Raw genomic sequence first — 23,321 nt, 5'->3', positions numbered from 1 at the left:
ATATCTCCTGCTCATAATGCATTATTTTCAATCTCTTTGGAGATTTATTTAACCCAATCATATATTTCTGGGAGATATTTATCTTCCATTTTCAAATCAAGCAATAGATAATCTAATGAACTTGTTCAAGATCATTCCTAAAGGTAGTTGTAATAATAGTACTAACATTTAGGGAATGTTATGAGGCTTAAATGAGTTACTATTTGTCAAGTGCTTAGAACAGTGCCTAGTAGTTGATGAGCTTTATATTAGTATTTGTTTAACGAATAAATAGGTGAGTAGAGAGTATATACAGGCTGATAAATTCCAGATCTAGGTAATGAAGTTTCAAGAAACAAAACACGACATCTTCTAGCTTATTATTTAAGGCTTCTGTACAGAGTGATACAAGTGTAATTTAGGAAACACAGTGAATAATCTTCTCTTCCAACTCTTTACTATCCCTTTGTTTCTTTGATAGGCCTTTTTCACCATAGGAGGAAAGACACTCATTAGTGGTTTCCATCTAAGGAAAAGGGAGGACCTCATCAGTGTGGAGGCGCCAGTTAACATTCATGCACATCATCTAGAACAGGGCTCAGCGGTTTTCTCTCCTTGGTAGTCCAAGGGCATTTGCTAGAATAGGTGACCCCTTAAGCCTTGAAAGAAATGCTGAAGAAACGGACATTCTCATGAGTGAGTAGCAACAAGCCCCAAGTGGTGGGTGTTACCCGAGCAGCTAGGCCAGCCTCAACAGCACCCTAAAGTGGGTGCTTTAGGTAAGGAGGCACCTGGGCAATGGGCAAACAGGTCTACCGCCTAAGACAAGTTTCATCCACTTCACAATTTTCTGGAAATTGGCCCCGCTCCCAGAAGCCAAGAGGATATTGGAAATGTCTCCTGAGGCTAATAATTCTATTATTCATGTGATGAATAATATTTAGGTCAATGTGAAACTATGCCAAGCACTATTAAAGTGCACCATACTTTTAAAGTGACTTGTTCTTATATATCTAATGGGTATAATTTATCCCACAGATTTTAACAGAATTCTGCAAAATCATAGTTTCCTCATCTCATAACGTTAATTTTCCACCTCTCCAGAGAGGCTCGGAACATGAGTTGCTATTTTTCTTTCTAATTATTAACTACTCAAAATTCATATAGTAAACTCATTTCTTTATTTTGATTGTTGTTATCTAAAATCATTTTCTTTGTTTCATTGACATTCTTAACTTTAAGATTTATGTACATATTTTATGATTTTTTGATGCTTTAACTTCTATCAAACTGATTCCCAAGAATAATGTTGCTAGCTTAAAAAGTGTAAGTATTTAAAATTTTATAGATTTTTCCAGATTGCTTTCGAAAAGAAGACTAGAAAATTTCACATTTCCACAAACAAAGTATGAGAGCTTCCACACCCAGAATTCCTACCAGCAATAGGTGACATCACCGATTTTGGGTTTTGCCAATTCTACAAATGTAAGGTGATATTCTACACTTTAAACCATTTTTCTGTAACCTTTTCTGAATTTCATGATCTTTTCTTCTTTGTTTTGCCATTGGGATTTTCTTTCTATGAACTTTTTTTTTTTTTTTTCAGTAACCTTTCGTCCCAACTTGGGGCTTGAATTTACAACCCTGAGATTAAGAGTCACATGTTCTACCAGTGAAGCTGGCCAGGCTCTCCTTTATAAACTTATTTGCATGCTTTATATAAAAAAGTTTTCTGAATAAAAATGAAATTAAAAAACAGCATCTAGCATAATAAAAATATTTGCAATTAATATGCAAACAAAACTTCCTTTTTAGTAAAAAATTAAAATGATGTGTCATTTTTAACCTCATCAGCTTAAAAACATGTTAACATCTATCCCCCAAAGATTGTGACCTAGCACTGGTGATGAAAGTCAAACTAGGAACCATCCTTTTGTAGAAAAATTTGGCATGGAGAACCACAGTTTTATTATTTTCACCCACTGGCCAAATAATTGAGTGTTACACTCAGATCTCCAACCTGTAATATAAATGAATATAGTAGCAAAGTTGTATTTATAGCAATTAGTTGAAACAATTCTTAACTATCTATCAAGAAGGACTTAGTAAAAATACTACAGTATTCCATATAATAAAATACTAAAAAAGAATGAAACCAAAATTTTTCATGCACTTTCCAGAAACTAGTGTGCTATTGTGCTTAAAGACTCCAGTTTGGAAGAAGACAGTCCTGGGCCAGACCTCAGCTGTGCCAGCTCTGGGACACATTGCTCCGTTCCTCATTGGTGAAACAGAAATTATCTGCCTTACAGACTAGGAGTGAGAATTCAATGAGCTCATGTAGGTAAAGCGCTTATCACAGCACATTTAGTTAATGATCAAAAAAGACAAACTTAAAACTACTGATAGGAAAATCTATTCAAATTTTTATACCTATGTTGATATGGCAAAGCTTTTATCAGAATATCTGAAGATAAACATTTCATCTCTTAAAACATGGGGGATAAGCTATTGTACAAAGAGGCAGGAGGCAAAAGGGGAAGATGCAAGTATGTGTGTTCATGTGTGCGCGTGCACACGCATGGTTGGGCTGTGCTTGGAGAGATGCCTGGAAACATGCACAACATTAACTGGGTTATCTCTGGGTGGTGGGATTTGTATTCAATTTTTCACATTCATCTTTGCATTTGCAAACATTTGCTTCAATATTATATCACAAACATGTAACATCTTTGTAAATGGGACTATTTTCTAAAAATGTAGTTAGGATATGCACATGTGCAGCCAAGTAAAGAAATATTATTCTCTGAGAAAAATGACATTTGTCTTTTTATACACTGTGTATCCTTCCAAGTACTATAAAATGTCAATTAACTGTTACAGAGAAACAAAAATGTATGGAAAATTAACCTGGATCTTGATCACTTTAAAATTCAAAATGTTTCTGATATCACATAGAGTACCTTAAAAATACTCAATGTGACGTAGTAATAGGCTTTTTTTTTCCCCATAAGACAAGAAATAAAAATTGGTCTCAGCATGCAGTAGTCTTGCTGTGTAGCTATGAGTTAGAGATTTCAGGGACCCACAAAATAAGGTCCTGCTGATAAACTTTAATATGATATTTCTCAAAAAAATGGACAAATAATGAATAGAGATCCCTGAGCAAACAAACCAGTGGAAATGCAAACACTCATTATTCCTGATATGTTGGCTTTCTGGATGAGCCTTCAGATTACCATGGAATGTGCCTGCCTTTCTGGCATTCCCAGCATTCTTACTATGATGCAAGTACCCATTTCCAACAGAAACAATCTGTCTTATACTATAGCTGTGAATTTGGATTTCCATGACATACTTCCATAGAACAACCGGTAAAGTTCTCATTCTGAAAACAACCTTACTTACTCAAATGACAGAGTTTTGATACTGGTGATGATTGGTGATATGGGAATTTTTTTTTTTTTTTTGCATGTCTAATGGGAAATGCTTTAATCTTTTCAGGTGGAATTTTGACAGCATGAATGAAGAGCTTCAAAAAGCACCCTCATTCTCCATTTCAGTAACTTTAATTTCAGAAATTTGTGCTAAGAAGAGTTAGAAATGTAGGCAAAGATTTATATACAAGAATTATTTACAACAGCAAAATATTGGCAATATCATAAATACTTAACAATGTGGAAAAGATTAAGAAAATTATATTAAACAAACATTAAATATATCCACATAACATAATGTTACATAGCCATTGAAAAATGTTCACAAAGATTTTATGGCCTGTGTCTCTGATAAATAGTATGCTAAAAAAGCAAGCTAGAAAATTCTGTAATATGTATAAAAAACTTATAAAGAAACATGTCCAAAATTAACTGTCTTTGTTGGTGGCCTTATAGGTAATCTCTTCCATTCTTTATCATACTTTTTATGTATTTTGCAATTGGAATAGATCCTAAAGATGATCTAATTCAAAAATCTTCACCTTCTGTAAAATAAAAGGCATCTGAAGAAATGAAGTAACTTAGCCACAGCTTCACATTGAGAATCCAACCCAAGGCCACTTTCCTCTTTTCCCTTATACCTTCTTGCTGCTCCTTGGGGGTCTATAATTACCATTTAGGATAAATCATATGTCCATATTTTTACCTTGATCCTATTATCTTCAAGCAAGCCCAACACGTTCAAAGACAGTGACAGTTTAAATGTAGCTGCTTGTTGCTATCAATTCAAATGGACCATTGGTCTTGACTATAAAGAATTAAGACAACAGGGACCAAGGCTTTGCATGCCCACTTATAATTAATGGGTTTAGCATCTATTTGATTTCAGGAGCGGGGCTTCTCTCCAATGTGGAAGGTTGGCTCAGACTCCTGGAGAGACAAATGGCGAATTAGTTGGCTACTAACTACTGAAACAGCAAATAGGCAGAATGTCGTGCTTCTGGAAGAAACACAGAGAAACCGTAATAAAGAAGTATCTAGCACAGTAGTCTCAACACATGGTCCAGGACCAGCATGTTAGCATTACCTGGGAATTTGTTATTTCCTAACACACATCCCCATTGCTACTGGGTCAGATCTACTGGGAGTAGGGTTCAGCAGTCTGATTTAACAAGCATTCCAGACAATTCCAATACATACTAAGTTTGAGAATCATGGGCCCAGTAAACAGTAGGTACTATGCCGGTGCTTTGCCAAAACTACGCTCTTCAAACAACTATCCAGACAGGGATTCCCTTTACCTTCTGTAAGTACAGAATACAGAGCTCACTATTAGAGAAGCAGGGTCGCTAAGAGTCATCTCTACCCCTTATACCCCTTAATCACTTGTTTGGTCATTCTGATAATGAGGTGGAATGCTAAACAGAATTTCTTAAATTCCAAAAGTTCCCTGTTCTAAATAGACCATTTTGTTGCACAGATGATGAGATTCTCATATGACTTTGATATTTTTTCTTAGAGAAAGAACTGAAAAGAATAATTAATAATACTATTAAAAGGCAATTATTAGGACACCTGGGTGGCTCAGTGGGTTAAAGCCTCTGCCTTCAGCTCAGGTCATGAACCAAGGGTCCTGGGATGGAGCCCCCCACATCCGCAGCAGCCTCTCTGCTCAGCATGGGGTCTGCTTCCCCTCCCCCTCTGTCTGCTTCTCTGCCTACTTGTGATCTCTCATTCTCTGTCAAATAAATAAATAAAATCTTAAAAAAAAAAAAGGCTATTATTAACTTCTTGGTGGGATTCCTTCCTTGAAAGCAGAGACATCACCGGCTTGGCCAACTCTGAAACAAGGTTACAGAGAATTTTCACGAAGGACAGTGGGTATGTGAGTTTTGTTCTTCAGTTGGTTTTGTTCAGACACAGCCAGGAGCACATTTCTACTCGCTCTACCACACAGCTATTTCCTATCATGCTAAGTAGTTTTCCCCCAGGTTTCCAAGAAGTAAATGGTGCTTGAATATGCGAAGGAGAGATTCAGTTATTTTCTTAGAATATTTGCTGTTTATTTTTTTCCAACTGCTTATTCATTTAATAGTGTGCCACTAGGTATATGCAAGACACTGTCTTATGCAGAATAAATACATAAATAAAACATTCCCTGCTTTACAAGAAGTTTATAATATAGAAGGGGAGATGAGATGAACACAACAAAAAAGATAAAAATATATAACACAAAACATACGCTAGGCCACAGAGATGTGTGAATCATGAATCATGAGGTCTCAGATAACTTATTTACCACTTTTACTTTGAAGGACATTCATGGGTAAACTTATAAATTAATTTAGATCTTAAGAAATGGCAGACAGGAAGGAATTCTCGGAGCCAAACACCTCAGCACAGTGCAAATCACAAAACTTTGAAATGTGATCAGGCAAAGTTGAGTAGGCCAACAGCCGGGAGCCCACACATTACTATCACTTAGGAGCCCTGTAAAAAAAAATAGTGATGCCCAGGTTCATTCTCGTCCTCTAAAATTCTGACATAATTTTCAGAAGTGGGACCTGGGCATAGACTTTTGTTAAGATCCCTGAATAATTCAGGAGTGAGGTCAAGCCTGAGAATCATGCTACAGCGGGTTAGGGAGGAGTCTGACACAATGATGTAAGAAGTCCCGAATGCCGTGCCAAGAATACGTCCTCTGATTAGAAGGAAATGAGATGTCACTTAAGACTTCTGCACAGGGAAGTGATGTGAGCAGAGCCATGTTTGTGTAATATTAAACTAGCAGTTGTGGTGGGGGTGTGCTGTCAAAAGCAGAGACCAGCAGCTGGGAGAGTATTTAACTGACACTGTGATAGCATGAACCGCACAAAATGTGGAGCCATGGCCCAGATGCCTAATGTGTGCTGCAGCTGAAGGGAGGGAGAACCTGAAGATGAGCATTAGCACAGGAGAGACCGAGGGAATGCGGTAATCGCAAGAGCAACATGGCCCACAGAACCACAGACGTTGCTGGTGTGGAAGATGACAAGTGTAGTTTGTTACATGTTGAGACACTGGGACACACAAATCAAAACATCTATCAGGTACTTGATAATCAAGACTCTCTAAAAATTCTGCCTACAGAAGACAAATTAAGATTCAACATTATACAGAGGTTAAATCTCCAGGGGAGATTTTTTTTTGCAGTGAGATATCATTGCATATAACATTATATTAGATTCAGGTGCAGCAGATAATGATTCGATATATGCATATATTGCAAAATGACAACCACAATAAGTCTAGTTAATATTCATCACCACATAGTTACAAATTTATATGTGCATGTGATGAGAACTTTTACTTTTTACTCTTTTAGCAACTTTCAAACATAAAGTACAATGTTATTAACTATAGTCCCCATGCTGTACCTGGCATCTCTAGAACTTGTTTCTAACTGGGAGTGGGTACATTGTGGCTGGCTTCACCCATTTTGCCTGGCCCCTCCCAACCCCCACCTCTGGCTGGCACCAATCTGTTCTCCAGAGGAGATCACTGAATCTGTAGAGAAGAAAAACATCTTGAGGAACTATCAAGATAGGGGGGAAAAAGAAGATTGGGGATAAATGTTTTAGAGAGTGCCCATATTTGGAGGAAGATCATAAAGAAGAGCCAAAGAGGTTGGAGAAGCAGGAGAGGGCAGCATTACGGAAGTTAAGGGAGAAAAGAGTTTGTAAGAAAATTCTAGATCTCGTAGGACCTGCTTATTGCTAGGATGGGTGTTTACTCCACTGACTCACACATTTCACCAGGTTTGGGAATCACTGCTAAATAAAATCAAGGAAACTGAGAAATTACCTCAGTCAATTCACATGAAAGCTTAATTTCAGTTTCTTAAAGACTTTTATATAACTTTTGAAAAACACTGATATTCTAATCATGTTCAAATCTGCTCTCATACCAAAAATAAAGCAATCATAAATATAGTGGCTATATTCTGTACCAAAAAGGAGTTTCTTGGTAAATTCTGAAAAAGAAAACAATTTTAAAGAGGGGGGAGTCAGATTATTGAGGGCTAATCAGAGAGCAATTACTAAGGAAAAAATACTTTTTCTTGAGTCTTTGTTTCCCAAACTATAGTCTAGACATCTACAAAGAGATGTTGTTAGGAAAAAGCAACTTTAGCTAAAAGGAAGATGAAAAATCATAGAGGATCTCCAGAGGGAAATATTAATGAATATGATTAATTAGTTAATTAATTCTCCAAAGGGCAAGTCAAGTCTCAAAGGGAAGTGATTGGGGAGGTTTACAATAATTATAAAATGGAGAGCAGAAAACAAAAGTGGTAAAAAATGAAGAGGCAGTCTCGAAAACGTGGTCAGATGCTCCCAAACTCCTCCCAAATGGAGGGAAATGTCTAAAGTATTTCAAGCATCTAAATCTGGTAATAAACCAGCAGAGTAAACACACTATATCTGGAGTCAAACTCCAAAACCAAACTCCCTTGCAGTTAAATCCTCACATTCTGTCATTTGAAAAGTCTCCTAAGAAACAGTTTGCTTTTCTTTCCTGGAGTCTTTCCTTAATCTAAACATAATATGAATATTATTTATTTTTACAAATTAAATCTGTCATTTGAAGCATAGTTTAGTCCATGACAAAAACCAGACAAAATGTCTAATTTCTGAATGAAAATAAAAGTCTTTAATTCTAAAGAAATATGAAAAGAACAATGAACTGAAATAAATTCCGGTTGACCTTTTGAACAATGCAGGGGTGAGGGGATACCAACACTTGCAGAATAGAAAATCTGTATAAAACTTTCAAATTCCCCGGGGCGCCTGGGTGGCTCAGTGGGTTAGGCCTCTGCTTTCAGCTCAGGTCATGATCCCGGGGTCCTGGGATCAAGCCCCGCATTGGGCTCTCTGCTCAGCAGGGAGCCTGCTTCCCCCTCTCTCTCTGTCTATTGCTCTGCCTACTTGCGACCTCTCTCTGTCAAATGAATAAAAACAAAAACAAAAACACCAACTTTCAAATTCCCCAAAACTAAACTACTTATAGCCTACTGTTGACCAAAAGCCTTACCAATAACATGAGTAGTCAACTAACACATAATTTGTATGTTCCAAGTATTATACACCATATTGTTATAATAATGTAAACTACAGAAAAGAAATATTATTAAGAAAGTCATAAAGAAGAGCAAATACATTTACAGGACTGTTCTGTAAGAAATCCGTGCCTAAGTGGACCCGCATGGTTCAAATCTGTGTTGTTTAAAGGCCAGCTGTACTTATAAAAATTAATTTGAGATGAAAACATCAGCCAAAGTTCTCAAATTTACCTGTTCTTAGAATCACCTAGAGATTTTAAACTCTAGATCCATAAAATCAGAACATCTGGACCTAGACTAGGAAGCAGGAGTTAAAGCTCTTCAGAGCACGTCCATGGAGAGCCAAGTTTGAGAATCATTGTTCTAAAAAGATCAGAGGGAATCCATGTTACCTAGAGTCTGAAATGAAACATTTAAACTGGCCACTGAATTTGGCTATTAATTTTGTAACTGAGGCAAAACCAGGTGACATGTAGTTTTTTGTTGTTCACAAAAGCAACCGTATGTATCTGCCAAGGGGGAAAAAAAACCTGCAAGACTTTTTCCCTTCGCACTAAACCAAGCAATAGCACAATATGTTATTTGTAATATGGTTAAATAGAATCCATAGTATTGAAAAAAAAAAAGATTAATGCCGTACCTTTAAAAAAATAAAAGTAGCAGAAGGGGCATTTAAAGCAACAGTTCAGAGAAAGTATCTTCAAAGCTATATTAAACATTTCCCAGCTTTGGAAAATTTAAATACCCAATCTGGTTTCTATGAAACTTAAAAAGATCAAACGATTAGAAGGAAGCTAGGCTTGAATGAGAAATAATGGGGATTTCAGTAAACATCTGGTTACCATTTTCAATGGTAAGAACCAACCCACTTAAGGAAGCAGTTTAGTTTCTTTGGAGTAAAAATGAGACACTGGCTTTTTGTTCTCTTTGCACAGTGGAGGGTAAAAGAAACATCAGAATGGGGAGGTCACTTGAAGCTCAACTTTTATAAATAAGAAAGCTTTTTTCAAAAACTAAAGTAAATTGAACTCGGGTCTCTGTAGTATAAACAACTCAACTGAGTTAAGGTTAAATAAACATTCCTTGAGCTCTAGTATGCCAATTAAAGAACACATTCTATTTGGTCATAAATACATCAGTAATTCTATAAGCACGGAGGAAAACAACAATAAACCAGAGCACACAATTACTGCCTGTCATACTACAATAAAATAGAATGGTGCAGACCAGTAAGTTTCTTTGATTCAATTTCCTTTTTTTTCCCCTCCCCAGTTTGATTAACTAAAGGCACAGAAGCACTTCTGATATCACCGAAAACCTATTCCTTGCATAATAAAAAACGTATGACAAAGGCGTTTAGGTGAAATATTGACAAGGCGAAACACACTGTGCCTTTTAAATGTGACCTTTACTCTTTCCTCTTCCTGCTAAATAGTCCTAGAGCGGATTAAACTCAGGGGAGCAGCAGGGGTGCTGGTGTGAGACTGCAGACAGGAAGGAAAGAGAAGAGGAGTTCTTTAGGCTCTTGAGTTTTAAAGGATCAGTGGAAGCATCTGCTGTCAACATGTACCACTAGCCAAAGGGGAATCACCCCGGATTTTGCCTCCAGACCCATGTTTCTCTGCTTCTTTGCTCACCACTCCTCTCTTCCGCCCTTGGACATGAGATTAAAAAGACCAAAGAAAAGGAATCCTTAGAATGATGAGGTTTAAAACCTTGTCTTACTTCCTCTCGTCTGTGTGTATAAATGTTAGAGCGCTGATCTGAAAAGGACTTGGGTGATGATTTTACTTATTCTCCTAAGTAATAAAGCAAGTGTTCGGGACCACCCCTGCCTTGATGCTGCGCCCACAATGCCTCCGATGTTCTGAGAGGGGCAGTTCCACTGCTGGGCAACTCTGACTGATAAAATGTCCATCCTTCAATTGATCCTGGTTACGTCTTCCAGAGTTGCCACAAATAAATCTTGTTCCCAAGTGTCCCGTTAAACAGTGGGAATACAAAAATATTGGTCCAACTACTTCCAGGGCCTCCCAGAAACATTTTTTTGCACTTGGAACCATTTATTTTCTTGTGCCTGCTGCAGATCTGGTTTTGGCTGCAACTGCAGAAATATGTCCTCCTCCAGTCTACATAAGTAATTCTCACCCAGTGATAAAATATATGGTCTCCTGGACCATATATTACTTAGACCTCTATCCTGGGAACAAGTTAAAAACTTTTGGAAAATATTTATTCTCTTGTAGATCCCCCCTACTCCATTCTATGAACTAAAACAATGATTTACCAAATAGGACCTGGATGATTTGAAAGACAATAATTTGATGGTGACTCTATCTTTTTCTGTAGAGAAGGTGTATATTATAAAATCCCTGGGTCATACGATATATTTTTCCAAAGCAAGGGATTGGAAGAACATAAACATGAATATTTTACACTATGCTAAGCAGAGAAGTAGAGAGCACTATGTGTTTTATTGTTTTATGGAATATGAATCCCTCAGTGAACCAGGCATCACCGCTAAGCAGATAACTCACAAATTCGCATCTCCTTCCCTGGTCTCTCTGTTTTCTTCAGTTTTTGTCAAATGCATTCAGATGAAGAGCTGACAGCATCTGAGACCAAATATGCTTAGAACTAAACTCGTCTATCCGCCTCTAAAATCAACAGATAGTAACACTTGCAAATGTGACAGAGGAATCTTCAGAGCAAAAGAAGAGAAGAACTCTGAAAAATGGACACAAGCACTTACAGCCTCAACAGGTAGTATCAGTCCTAAATACTATGGTAGCCGTGGTTGCATTACTTTTACATAAGAGCAGATCTGAGCATGTGTAGAGTATCAGTGCACCTATAAAGTTATTTAAAAATAAAAGGCTTATCAATTAACTTTTAATGTGAATTCTGAGGTAGTTCACTATTTAAGGGGCTCAAATATTGGTACACTATGTTATCTTCATTTATTCATGCATTAAGTTGTATTCAACAATTATTCCTGGTGTGCCTCTAGGTTGAGGGCAAGGTTTTAAGTGATAAGCAGAACAGACATGGTCCCTGACCTCAAGGAACTTAGAGATTTTTTTTTTTTTTTTTTTTTTTTTTCCCCCTTAATGACAGGTCTTTCCCAAGGGAATGGTCCAGGAAACTATGTGTTAGAATTTCAGGAGGGTTTACAACCCAGACCTTTCAATGGGAGAATGTAGGTTGATAAAGAGGGCCCTGAAAACCCCTATCGAGTTCATTTATCACAAAATACCCAGCAGCAGCACCCCTATGTTCTTCATATAGAACCCATTTTAAATGTGTTCCCCCAGAAAGGAATCTCCATAATCTCCTTTCCGTAATTAGTTCTTGACAGAAGTAACAATATTATCTCCGATTCCTAGAGTGCCTGTAGTGTGGCATTCATAGAACAATCCAAAACAATCCATTCCCAAAGAGAAAATTAGGGCTTTGAGAGGTTAAGTAACTTGTCTAAGGTTATATAACCATTAAAGGTAACACTAGAACTCAGCCCACGTTTGATCTTACTCCAAAGCTGCTGCTTCTTTAATTACCACAGTCTACTACCTCCCTAAGAAAGCAATTACTGTGGTTAAGCTCTTCTTACTTATGGGTGATTTAAATCTCAACTTCCTTATAGGTTCTTCTTGAATACAAATAAACTAAAGAAAAAAAAAAAACCCTGAAATATGCTTTCCATCACAAAAGTCAAGATTGGGCTATAGTAGTGGTTTCTTTTCCATACAAATCCCAGAAATAGCTTTTGGCAAGTAGCCATTATAAATAAATCTTCAAAATTAGACTAAATTTCAAATGGTACATGGAGGTGTTGGACATTTTTGAGAGTGCAAGTGAATGTAAATAAAAATATAGGAGGATAGAAAACTATTAAATTATAAACAGGGAAGGAAATAGGTTTTTTCTTCTCTAATATATTTTCCACAACATTAAGTACTGATCTGTATCTCTCACTCTATTAACTATATCTTTTAATAGTGCTTCCCAAGAACACAGTTGGATAAATTACAGTGTCCTCATGGGGGAGGGGGAGACGGTGAAGCAACATTATTTAAAATAGCATTCTCCAGAACACAATATATCAAGTTTAATATCAATACAAATATCGATATACCCTCTCACCATATAAACTCTAGCCCTTCCTAGAAATGCCCTCGCCATACCATGCTATAATGTTATATTCTCAGCTCCTGTTGGAAGGTTGCTCTATGAACTAAGATATGACATCCACTTCATTTGCAATACAAATGTTGTTCTGGCTCTTGACCCATTATGTAACTTAGGGTAGTTTACTTAATAATCTCTTCAAGAAATTTGTTTTAAAAATATTACTTGGGCATGGGGGTGGCTAGGGGAAGGAACGTCCTGTTCCCTTCTTTCTGAGAGTAAAATTTCCATTCTTTTCCTTGTTGTTCTTGGTATTTGTAGGCTCAAGCCAAAATTAGGCTTCAATTACGGTAACTAAGAGGACTATCCAGTCTGAGCACTGACTTTATATTTCCATTTTAGTAATGTTATTATTATATGTTTTATTGTAAACCATCAAACCCTTTTTGACTGAGGTTTGGTGTAAGTTACAAAACTAAACTATCTCAGTCCTAGAGTTTAACCATCAGTCTGGGATGGGATCCAATGACATAGAATTAGTCTAGCTACATAGGTCAGCAAACTTTCTCTGTTAAGGGCTCAATAAATGTCTTAGGCTTAAGAGCCCCACCATCTCTAACTACTCAGCTCTGCTATGGCAAAACAAAGCAGCCAAAGACAATATGAAAACAAATGTGTAGCTGCGTTGCAATAAAGCTTTGTTGGCAGAAACAGGCGTTGAGCCAGATTTGGTCAGCAGGCCATCATTTGCCAACCCCTGGCAAGAAAATTGATATGGTCTTCCACTTTTAGTGTTTCTTTTAAAAAACACTGCATGTAAAACCCCCACGTTACAAAAACAAGAGCAATTTGAAACCACTGGAGTGCCCAATTCTGTAGTGGGTTGGCATTTGTTTTTCACAGGGACTATATAATACATCACTTAATTTAGAAGTGCAAGGTGTATTCAGAAGTGAACAGAAAACTGATAAATATGTACTACTCTTTGAGCATGCGGAAATAATAATGATACAACCTAGTGAGACAGGGTCTCCAGACCACGTACTACTTGGATGTTACCATGGGAATAGGATAAGAACTTTCAGAAAACATCTACTTTCGTTTAGGCTACTATACTATTCCATGTACTAAAGCACTGATTTACTAAGTAGTACCTAGATACTAGGAAGGGCAATAATTGGTGGGTGCTACTATCTTTTCCTTTAGAGAATTATATGTTCTCATAAACGCAGGGACATAAGATATATTTTTCCAAAGCAAAAGATTGAAGGACCATAAAGTATATGTTTTACATGCTGCTGAGTTTTGTAGGCCTACATGGGTAAAGACAATTGTCCTCTTACAGTTTTCAAAACCAGCTTAAAGATTAAATGCCTGTAAATACTGACACAATTAAAACCTAAGTAATACAATGGCATTATAGCAAGCAGACCTTTGCATTATTTTATTCCCAGAATTAAGTCTAAAGATTGTTATTTCTTGAACCAATAGTATGTCCCTTAGGATAGTGTGCCTCAGTGGGGCATATATCAGAATCATATGTGTCTGTTCTTAACATATAGATTTCCGGGCCCCATTCCCAGACTACTGAATCAAAAAATAGTGGCTGGGCTTTACGTTGTCTCCTCCCAGAACTCTGATGGGGTAGACAAAGTGGTTAAATTCTCACAACATACTATCATGAAATAATGACATTACTGCCTTTAACAGATTAAGAGAACTAGAGCTCAAAGAACCTAACTTGCTTAAAGTTGTATATCCACAGCCCTACTGTCTTTCTGGATAGAGCCACAGACTTCTGTTAATCACTAGAATGGCATTAACCAGGGAAAAAACCGCAAAGCCCACATTCTAAACTAGAACCGAGACTGCTTACTTTTCCTTTCAAGGAATGTTTACTAAATAAGTACTAGGAAAGCTCAATAAATTATAAAGCCCAAATGTTACTCTACAAGAACAGATTATGCTTCATAGTGGAATGTTGCCTGGCTATGACCCTTTCATTTTTACTAATTTTTATTCATTTCTGGCCTTAAAGATTTAAAAAAGAAAAAAAAAGTAGCTCCAAGCTGAAAGAGGCTACCTGTGTTTCAAACAATGGCATAGAAAGAGGTCAGCAGAGCTGATTGGGGTCAGATCAGAAGAGGAAAGAAAAGCAGGTAAAATGTATAGGTAAAATAGGGAAATTTTATTTTATATTTATTTTCCTACAACCAAGCAGGTATTTTATAAATGTGTCAAATCTGCACCTGGGCACTTAGTAACATTTGTGGTAGTACCTATTTTACTTTTGATATAGTAATTTCAAATTTCAGTTTAGCAAAGAGAAGAAGTGCAATGGTAAAGTTAAAGATAGGAGGGGTAGGTCTCCAGATCATTCTGAACTGCCTCCACTTCCCCCAAGATGCTCAACATGGAGAAATTAAGTTCAAATGTGCAAATACAGCATCATACTTTCTGCTGCCATATGTCTGGTAAAATAAGCATGAGCTGAATATGGGAAATTAAAGAAAAATGAATTTGACAAGAACCAAATCTTTAGAAAATATTTTTATAATGAGTGCCTCAATGCAAACATAATTTAGAGATTAAATCTGTGACCATTGAAAATAAGCTGATTTTTTCCCCCTATATATTAGAAAATCAGGGAGAAGTTAGATTACGGTCACAGGATTTTTTTTTAAATTTCTGTTACTTGAGGGTTGCCTTCACAGTGAAAACTACAAAATCGAATGGAAAGACCAAAAGTCAATTTTGCATACTCGTGACATTGCTACCCTTTCTGGAGGCCTTATCCAGTAGTAATATCTTATTATACTGAGTTGAAGAAACCAAGAAAGAATTAGCAAGTGGTTGTTTTACAGGCTGAGGGAATACGGGTTACACGAGCCAAATCAGCGTTCACAATGTCAAAGTCTGGTGACACCACCTCCTTATCTCATGCTGCGCCCAGAAGCTCCTTTGCCTGCCAGAGTTTATTGCCTTCAGGCTGTCTTTGCACTTTTCTGGATATTTGGAAACTGCAAAGTCATCCTCCTTTTTCTTGTAAAACTGACCCAAGGACACTAAGAGAGCGAGCAGCTGCATTCCTTCTGAATTGCAACTGGACAGAATTGAAAATTGAAGCTGAATTGAAGGTGAAACGCATACAGAATCCATGTCGTGCCCCCACACGGTCAGTGGCAGCATCAGAGAGGCAGAGGGACTTGCAGACACAAGCGGGGTGTCATCACGGCTGTGTTGGGCATGACTCCAGGTGCACGGCTCACGGGGCATGGAGACGGTGGTCCTAGAAACACCTACTTCAGGGATCGGCTAAGATGTTTTATGGGATGAGAGGGAGACGAAACATTTTCTATCCTTCCTTAACCCGGATAAATGGTTTCCTGACAACATCATTTATGGATGTTCCAGGACTCTCCACTGGTCCCTCCTTAATAGAAACAACCGCAAGGAAGTTTCTAAAATTCGTCTTCAGCCCTCTTTGATATTCCAGAGCATTCGCAGCCTTCCCTTTTGTTTTTCTCATTTGCTTCCAGAAGCCCAGCACTCTAGATTTCCATAGGACTCTAAGGGGACAGGGCCCAGCAAATAGCATGGCTGAAGACCTGTCCTCGTGGCCCATACTCTGCACGTTTTATAGAATCTTTCTTTTCATCGAAGTGTGTGTTTTGAGGCCCTGTCCTCCAAAGCTGTGCTAGCTAAGGAGCTGCTAACCTTACAGCCAGTGCGGGAAAAGGTGAACGTGGTGAAGGGGAATCGAAGCTAACCGTTCCCCTCCCCTCGATCGTTCAGCGGCATAAGCTAGCAGTTGAAAGAGCAAGGTGGAGCGTATCAGTCACATGGTGAATTGCTCAGGAAATGTTAGCTGTTATCGTTACTGCCCTTTTTGACCCTCATCATCTCCTCAAACTTTCTTTTCAAATGCCTTGTTTAAAAACTTGTCTTTTATTTCTCACTTCAAATGATAGAAATAAAAGTACTTGACTAGTAATAGGGTGTGTGATAAATATCCATACTTCTTTCGCATTTTAGAGCCAATCTGTGAATCACATTTAAGCTGGCTTCTCGAAACAATTTCCAGCACATTCTACTTGCAGTCAGATGAAGTGGCAATTTTCTTAAAATATGGAGCAGTTTGGTGCTGGGCAGAACATGTATTCAGGCTCATAAACATAAACATTTTTTATGTAGCATTTAAATATGAACTATGCAACTCCAAAATGCTACAAAAATATAAACAAAATAATTTCAGGAATAAAGAAATATAGCTAAAGAAAAATTGAGAGGAAGTAAAAAAAGGAGCCAAGTTTTCTTTGATGTAAGAAAGTTGATCATGGGTAAAAATTTGTTTTTATAAATTTCTTTTTTTTTTCTAAAGATTGTATTTGTTTATTTGGCAGAGAGATAGAGAGAGAGCACAAGTAGGAAGAGCAGCAGGAAGAGGCCGAGGGAGAAGCAGGCTCTCCTCTTAGCAGGAAGCCCAATGCAGGGCTCGATCCGACGACCCTGGGATCATGGCCCGAGCGGAAGGCAGTCGCTTAACCGACCGAGCCACCCAGACACCCCTAAAAATTTCTTTAGGAAAAGAATGTAACACACTCTAGAAAGTGTTTCACGTTATATATCAAGCAACTTAGGTATTTACTTCTTATTCTGACCTTTTTCTAGCAGCCCCAGCCCAAGGCCAGCACCGAGCCTTTCTTCAGCGATGACAACCGTATAGCGATGCTGAGTGAGAATGTGCTGGTGGAGCTGAAGCTCCATTTTGCTGAAGGAAGGAGGCCTGTAGAGTATGACCCTTCTGTCATGGCTGCCAAAGTGTGCCTCTATTGATCTCTCCATCTAAAAAAAAAAACAAAAAACAAAAAACAAAACAAAACAAAAAAAAACAAGAAAGAAAGGAGGCATAAAAATTCAAGAGGAAGAAGTAACACACTGCCTTTGAAGGACACCATTAATGCAAATCAAAGGCCATTCAGAAAGTTATCCTGTCAGTTTTTCTCAGGAAATGAAAGACAGACTCTCTGAAAGGCTGGCAAGGACAAAGGCGACCTCATATGCGAGAACTGAAGGTGAATTAAATTTTTCTATTACAGAGAGATGAAAATTTTAGGCCATTAAAATACAGAGGTCCTAGAGGAATACTATTACATAGAAATACAGAGCTCAACTCTAGCTGAAAATATAAATTAATAGCTATGCCTTTCATCTGCATTGTGCTTACATAAAGTACTTCCAGTTGCATTATCTTCTAACGGTGCTTTTTCGGTAAACACAGGAGAGGAAATAGACTCAGAAAGGATGGACTTTGTGCTAGCAGGACATGTTCAGGAATGGGGAGCACTGAGAAACAAGCTCAGAGCTCTTTGGAGATGCACAACGCTGCTGCCTCTCTCAATCAGCATGCAGCAAAACTGGAATACAGCTCCGTGTGGCAGGGTGGATCCCTGCTCATGAGGAGGAACATCATAATTTCAGGTTCTTCCTTCCATAGTTTATTGATCCTCCAAATAAATATTCCTCTTTCTCACAAGGATGTTCGAAATTCCACTAACAAAAGGGAATTTTCCAACTGACAAGTAGAAAGAATGCTGATATCTGAGTTCATTATAAGGTAAAATAGCAGACATTGGGTATTTTCCTGAAAACTTGAGATTAAACCTTGATAAAGTAGATTTTTATTTTTTTTTGTTACCAGAAGGAGCAATGAAATTGGATGGGGGTTACAGCAAAAACTGGGAGAGGCCGAAGAAGAAGAGACCAAGGAGTTGGGTGAGGACAATGAGGGAGAAGAGATAAAAAACAAAACTGGGAATCTAATTACTTAGAGTGACACTTCTGAATCATACTGTCCACTTTATGGATGTAAAACATATGTATCATGTCTTTTCATTTAAATTTCTTTCACTTTTCACTTAAATTTCTTCATTACTTCCCATTACTCATAGAATCCATTCCAAATTTTCATCAGGGAACACAAGGTCATTCAAACTTAAACCCTGTCTTTCTTCTCTGATCATATCACACTCTTAATTATTTCCATTCCTGATCCCACCCTCTTCTTTCATACACATCCCACTGTTCCTCCTCCCTAAAATCTCATCCTCTGGCTCCACTCATCCATCTGGCCCGCTCCAAAACAAACATCACCTCTTTGGGGAAGTTTTCATTGAAATACAGCCTTCCATTAGCGTTTATGAAAGGGAATGTGCACGTCTCCCTGATGCGAGCTCCTTAACTAGCAGTACACTTGTACACATGGTACATGTTTAATAAATGAAGATATCTACAAAATTAATGAGCCACAGTGCTCTATCAAGATCTTTGAAGATATGTGTGGAAAGAAAGAAGAAACAGATTTAGATTATAAACCCTCTGAGGGCAGGAACCATATCTTATTCTTCATTTTATACAAATTATTGCCATCTGTCAATGAATAGACAAAGCAGAGTGACGTGCTAGAGAACACAGACTCTGGACAGACTGCTGGCTTTGAATCCCCTGGTCCCACCAGCACTCTCTGTATGACCTTAGACAATACCTTCCTCCTAAGGGTGCAGTGAGTACTAAAGACTTACTATATGTGAATGGCTTAGAACTGTGCCCAGTATATGGGAAATGCTATATATGTGTGTGTGGTTTTTTTTTTTTTTTTAAGATTTATTTATTTGAGAGAGAGAGAGAGAGAGAGAGAGAGAGAGAACATGCAAGTGGGGGGAGGGGCAGAGGGAGAGAATCTCAAGCAGGCACCCCACTCAACAGGGAGCCCAGTTTGAGGCTCTGTCTCAGGACCCTGAGATCATGACCTGAGCTGAAACCAAGAGTTGGACGCCTAACTGACTGAATCACATAGGCACCCCTATGTATGTGTTTTTTTAAATAATAATATAAAGAGCAAAGAGTCAGAAAAACTGTCTCTGAGTCTGAGCTCTGCCTGACACATGGTAACACAGGCATTTAGTATGTGTGTGGTGAATTTAACAGAAAGAAATAGAAGGCTAGCTAATCACACCTCCCCTGCGTGGCACTTTGGGCAAACACAATTAATTAGATATTTTCCTTTGTTAAACGTTACTGTGTTTTTTTTTAAAATAATGAAACCATTGATTGATGATTGATTGATAATTAAACTTTTTAAACTCAAAAATTTAACTGCAGATTGGGACATGATTCCCCAGCCAACATCATTGTTTGTCACGATAAACCTGTAAGAAGGAGTATTTGAAGCCGAAAACAGGTTGAGCCTTTGTACACAGGACTTAGAGGGAACCATGAGCCCACAGGAGGCCAAAATAAACAAACATGCATCTAGGTGCAAGGGAAGACAGATGCTTCCAAATATATCAGTGTCACTCAAGTGAAATGCTCGGTGCCCAGAATTCCCTTCTCACATTATTTTCTTTCGTAATCACAGGATGCTCCTCTCTATTACAGCTGGCTCAAATAGAGCAGTGATTTCACACGAGGCGAGTGTATTTTCAAACTCTGTGTTATTATTATTTTGAAAGATACATCCCTCCTTTCCCTCCCCTCCCCCCCTCCCCCCACTCCTCTCCCCTTTCCTCTGCCTCCCCTCCCCTTCCCCTGCCCCGGCCAGGATCAGTTTAAGCAAGAGCAATGTAGCTCTTACCAGTGTACCTTATATACAGCATATTATAAATAAAGTGCAATTACTTGGCCATGTTTTCTAATACCCTTTGTAACACAGACTGACATTTTAACTTGCATCTCCGACTACAGAGAATAATGGGAAGTGAGCTTGTCAGTCAAATTATGTTGTATTATCCTGTAATACAAACTGCTCCTGTCCTGGTCATATTTATAACACACTGTATCAGCGAAATGGCCCAAGACCAAGGGGCAAGAACACTTTTAACTGGTCCAACAACAGGTGCACACGCTGCATCCGTGAAATAAAAACTAGGTGAATAATTACGTCAACCGCACCAGCAAAGGCAGGATTATCAAATACCAGAAGCAGCACTTTGGGAAATGAGAGCTCTTGATTACGCCTAGAGTTTTGAAGATGTATTTTTAGTGGCAGAATTTAACCTGGCCACCACTACAGCGACTTAACTTGAGACTCACAGGCTTGCGGAGAAGACCTTAGGAGAAAGAATGAGTGTTACTAGATGTTAACATTCTGAACTCCCAAGTCATGGCTCTCTCTCCCTTCTTCTAGAAAGATCTGAAAAATTGTCCCTCAGAAATCACTTTGCCAGACTATCTGAAAGTTATTTTAATTTTTTTCAGAGATTTTTATTGATTTATTTCAGAGGAGGGAAGGGGCAGAGTGAGAGGGAGAAAGAACTTTAAGCACACTCCATGCTCAGCATGGAGCCCGACATGGCGCTCGATTTCTCGACCTGGAGATCATGACCCTGAGATCACAACCTGAGCAGAAATGAAGACTCAGATGCTTTACTGACTTTGCCACCCAGGTGACCCTATGAAAGTTATTTTAAAACAATACTTTTTGGGACCGTTGGGTGGTACAGTCGATTAAGCATCCGACTCTTGATTTCAGCTCAAGTTGTGATCTCAGGGTTGAGATCTCAAGGTCATGAGATGGACCCCCACGTCACAGGGACTCCGTGCACATCCAGGAGTCTGCCTGAGATTCTCTCCCTCTCCCTCTGCCCCTCCTCCCTGCACTCTCAATATCTCTCTCTAAATAAATATTAAAGAAAAAAATTCTATAAGCTTTACAATTACTATAGTTTGGCCTTGATCATAAAAGACATTTCTGCAATAAACTATATGTTTCCATATGTCTTTTTTTTTTTTTTAAAGATTTTATTTATTTATTTGACAGACAGAGATCACAAGTAGGCAGAGAGGCAGGCAGAGAGAGAGGAGGAAGCAGGCTCCCCGCTGAGCAGAGAGCCCGATGCGGGGCTCGATCCCAGGACCCTGGGATCATGACCTGAGCTGAAGGCAGAGGCTTTAACCCACTGAGCCACCCAGGCGCCCCTCCATATGTCTTGATACATGTTTTTATCTATGTGACTCATCACATTTTATTTTCTTTTAAAGATTTTATTTATTTATTTGAGAAAGAGAGAACACGAGGAGGGGGAGGGGCAGAGGGGCAGAGAGAGAGGGAGAAGCAGACTCCCCGCTGAGCGGGAAGCCTGACACAAGGCTCCATTTCAGGGCCCTAGGATCATGACCTGAGCTGAAGGTGGATGCTTAACAGACTGAGCCACACAGGTACCCAACTCATCACCTTTTAATGCAAAAATATAATTTATTTATTTATTATGTTTATTGTCTGTCTCCCCACACCATAAAAGGAGGTAAATGAAACCATATATTTTTTTCACTTTTGTTTCTCCAACCAAAGAATACTACTGGCCACATATGGGGCACATAATATATATTCTTGGAATGAAGGAATACAAACATCTTCTTTTCAATATGTATAAGTCTTGGTTATAAATACTACCATGGGAGATTGGGAATAGAAAGTGGTGAACATTTGTATTAAGAAATTTATTTCAGCAGAATTTTAAATAGTAGCAAGAATGACAAAAATAGAATTAAATGTTTGAGCAAAGTAATGAATTTGTAGTAGAAAAATCAAATAAAGAGCTATATTATAAAAGCGTATTTCTCTGTTACTTATAGTATTAAAAAATCTTCAACCAAGACTTACCACAAAAGCAAGAAATACAGTTCTTTAATATATAGTAAGGATGAAAAATAAAACTTGGTTTTTTTTTTCACATGACAGAGAAATTTTTCCTAGATTTATTAAAGTAGCCATGTATTTATGACACCTTTTGATGCTCAAATACAAATCACATAGCAGACCTTGGATGTGTGTTATATATAACTAAAAGTCAAATTGTCTTGCTGGTCTAGATCTTTGACATTTTAGAAATATTGCTGAGTCTATCATAGTGAATTATGTTTTAATTTTTCTATTATAAGAATAAAATTAGGATTTTTTTTAACCCATGGGTGAAATTTATACTTACTTTAGAGAATTCAAGAAATAACATGGGGTTTTCCTGGATGCATATCCTACACATTTTCCACTTAAAAATTATTTATAATTATAGGACAGTTTAGGAACCACAGGGTCCCTGGATACGTAAGCAGAGCCTTGTGAGAATGTTCCTTACCCAAATGAATCTTCAGTTAACCTCTGCCTTTATTGCACAACTGATTCAAACTGGATCCCAAGTGCATCATGGAAGGAACACAGGTTTCTCAGACCAACTCCATGACAATGAGCACCTTCTGACTGCACTCCCAAACTGCACTTGGGGCTACTGACTAACCCATGAACATCCAATGAAAGGCATGTTTGTTCATCTGTGCCTCTATGTAAGTTTTAAATCATAATAGAGAAACAATTAGAGAGGGTATGTGCTATGGGGAGTGCTGTGAATTGTGTAAGATGGATGAATCAGACCTGTCCCCCTGAAACAAATAATATATGTTAATAAAAATAAATAAATAAATAATCGAGAAACAAAAGCAATAAAGCTTCAATACAAAAAAAGTGTATTCTCAATACAGCTGTGATGAAATTGCGCCCACTGAAACCGCTATTCCCAAAATCTACCATCACCTGTTTCTCAATCTGTCTTTCCCTTTGGCACTCTTCACAATTTATAGTATATATTACTTTTTTGATGTCTGCCTCTTACACAAATTTGTGCATT

The 23,321-nt window shown here is 38.0% G+C and overlaps 1 protein-coding gene across 2 annotated transcripts in view; it reads right to left on the bottom strand.

Annotated features, from left to right (window-relative positions):
• CPED1 (cadherin like and PC-esterase domain containing 1) overlaps positions 1 to 23,321 on the bottom strand; it is a 268,463-nt gene that overhangs the window by 222,840 nt on the left and 22,302 nt on the right. For both annotated transcript variants that reach the window (XM_080818333.1, XM_080818334.1), the window contains one exon: positions 17,304 to 17,487. In XM_080818333.1, coding sequence (XP_080674459.1) covers positions 17,304 to 17,487 — 184 coding nt within the window. The remainder of the gene's footprint in view (positions 1 to 17,303; positions 17,488 to 23,321) is intronic.

This window comes from Martes martes (assembly GCF_963455335.1).
Source record: "Martes martes genome assembly, chromosome: 11".
Taxonomy (NCBI): domain Eukaryota; kingdom Metazoa; phylum Chordata; class Mammalia; order Carnivora; family Mustelidae; genus Martes; species Martes martes.
The sequence above is the reverse complement of the archived record's forward strand: the minus strand, read 5'-3'. Positions and strand labels throughout refer to the sequence as shown.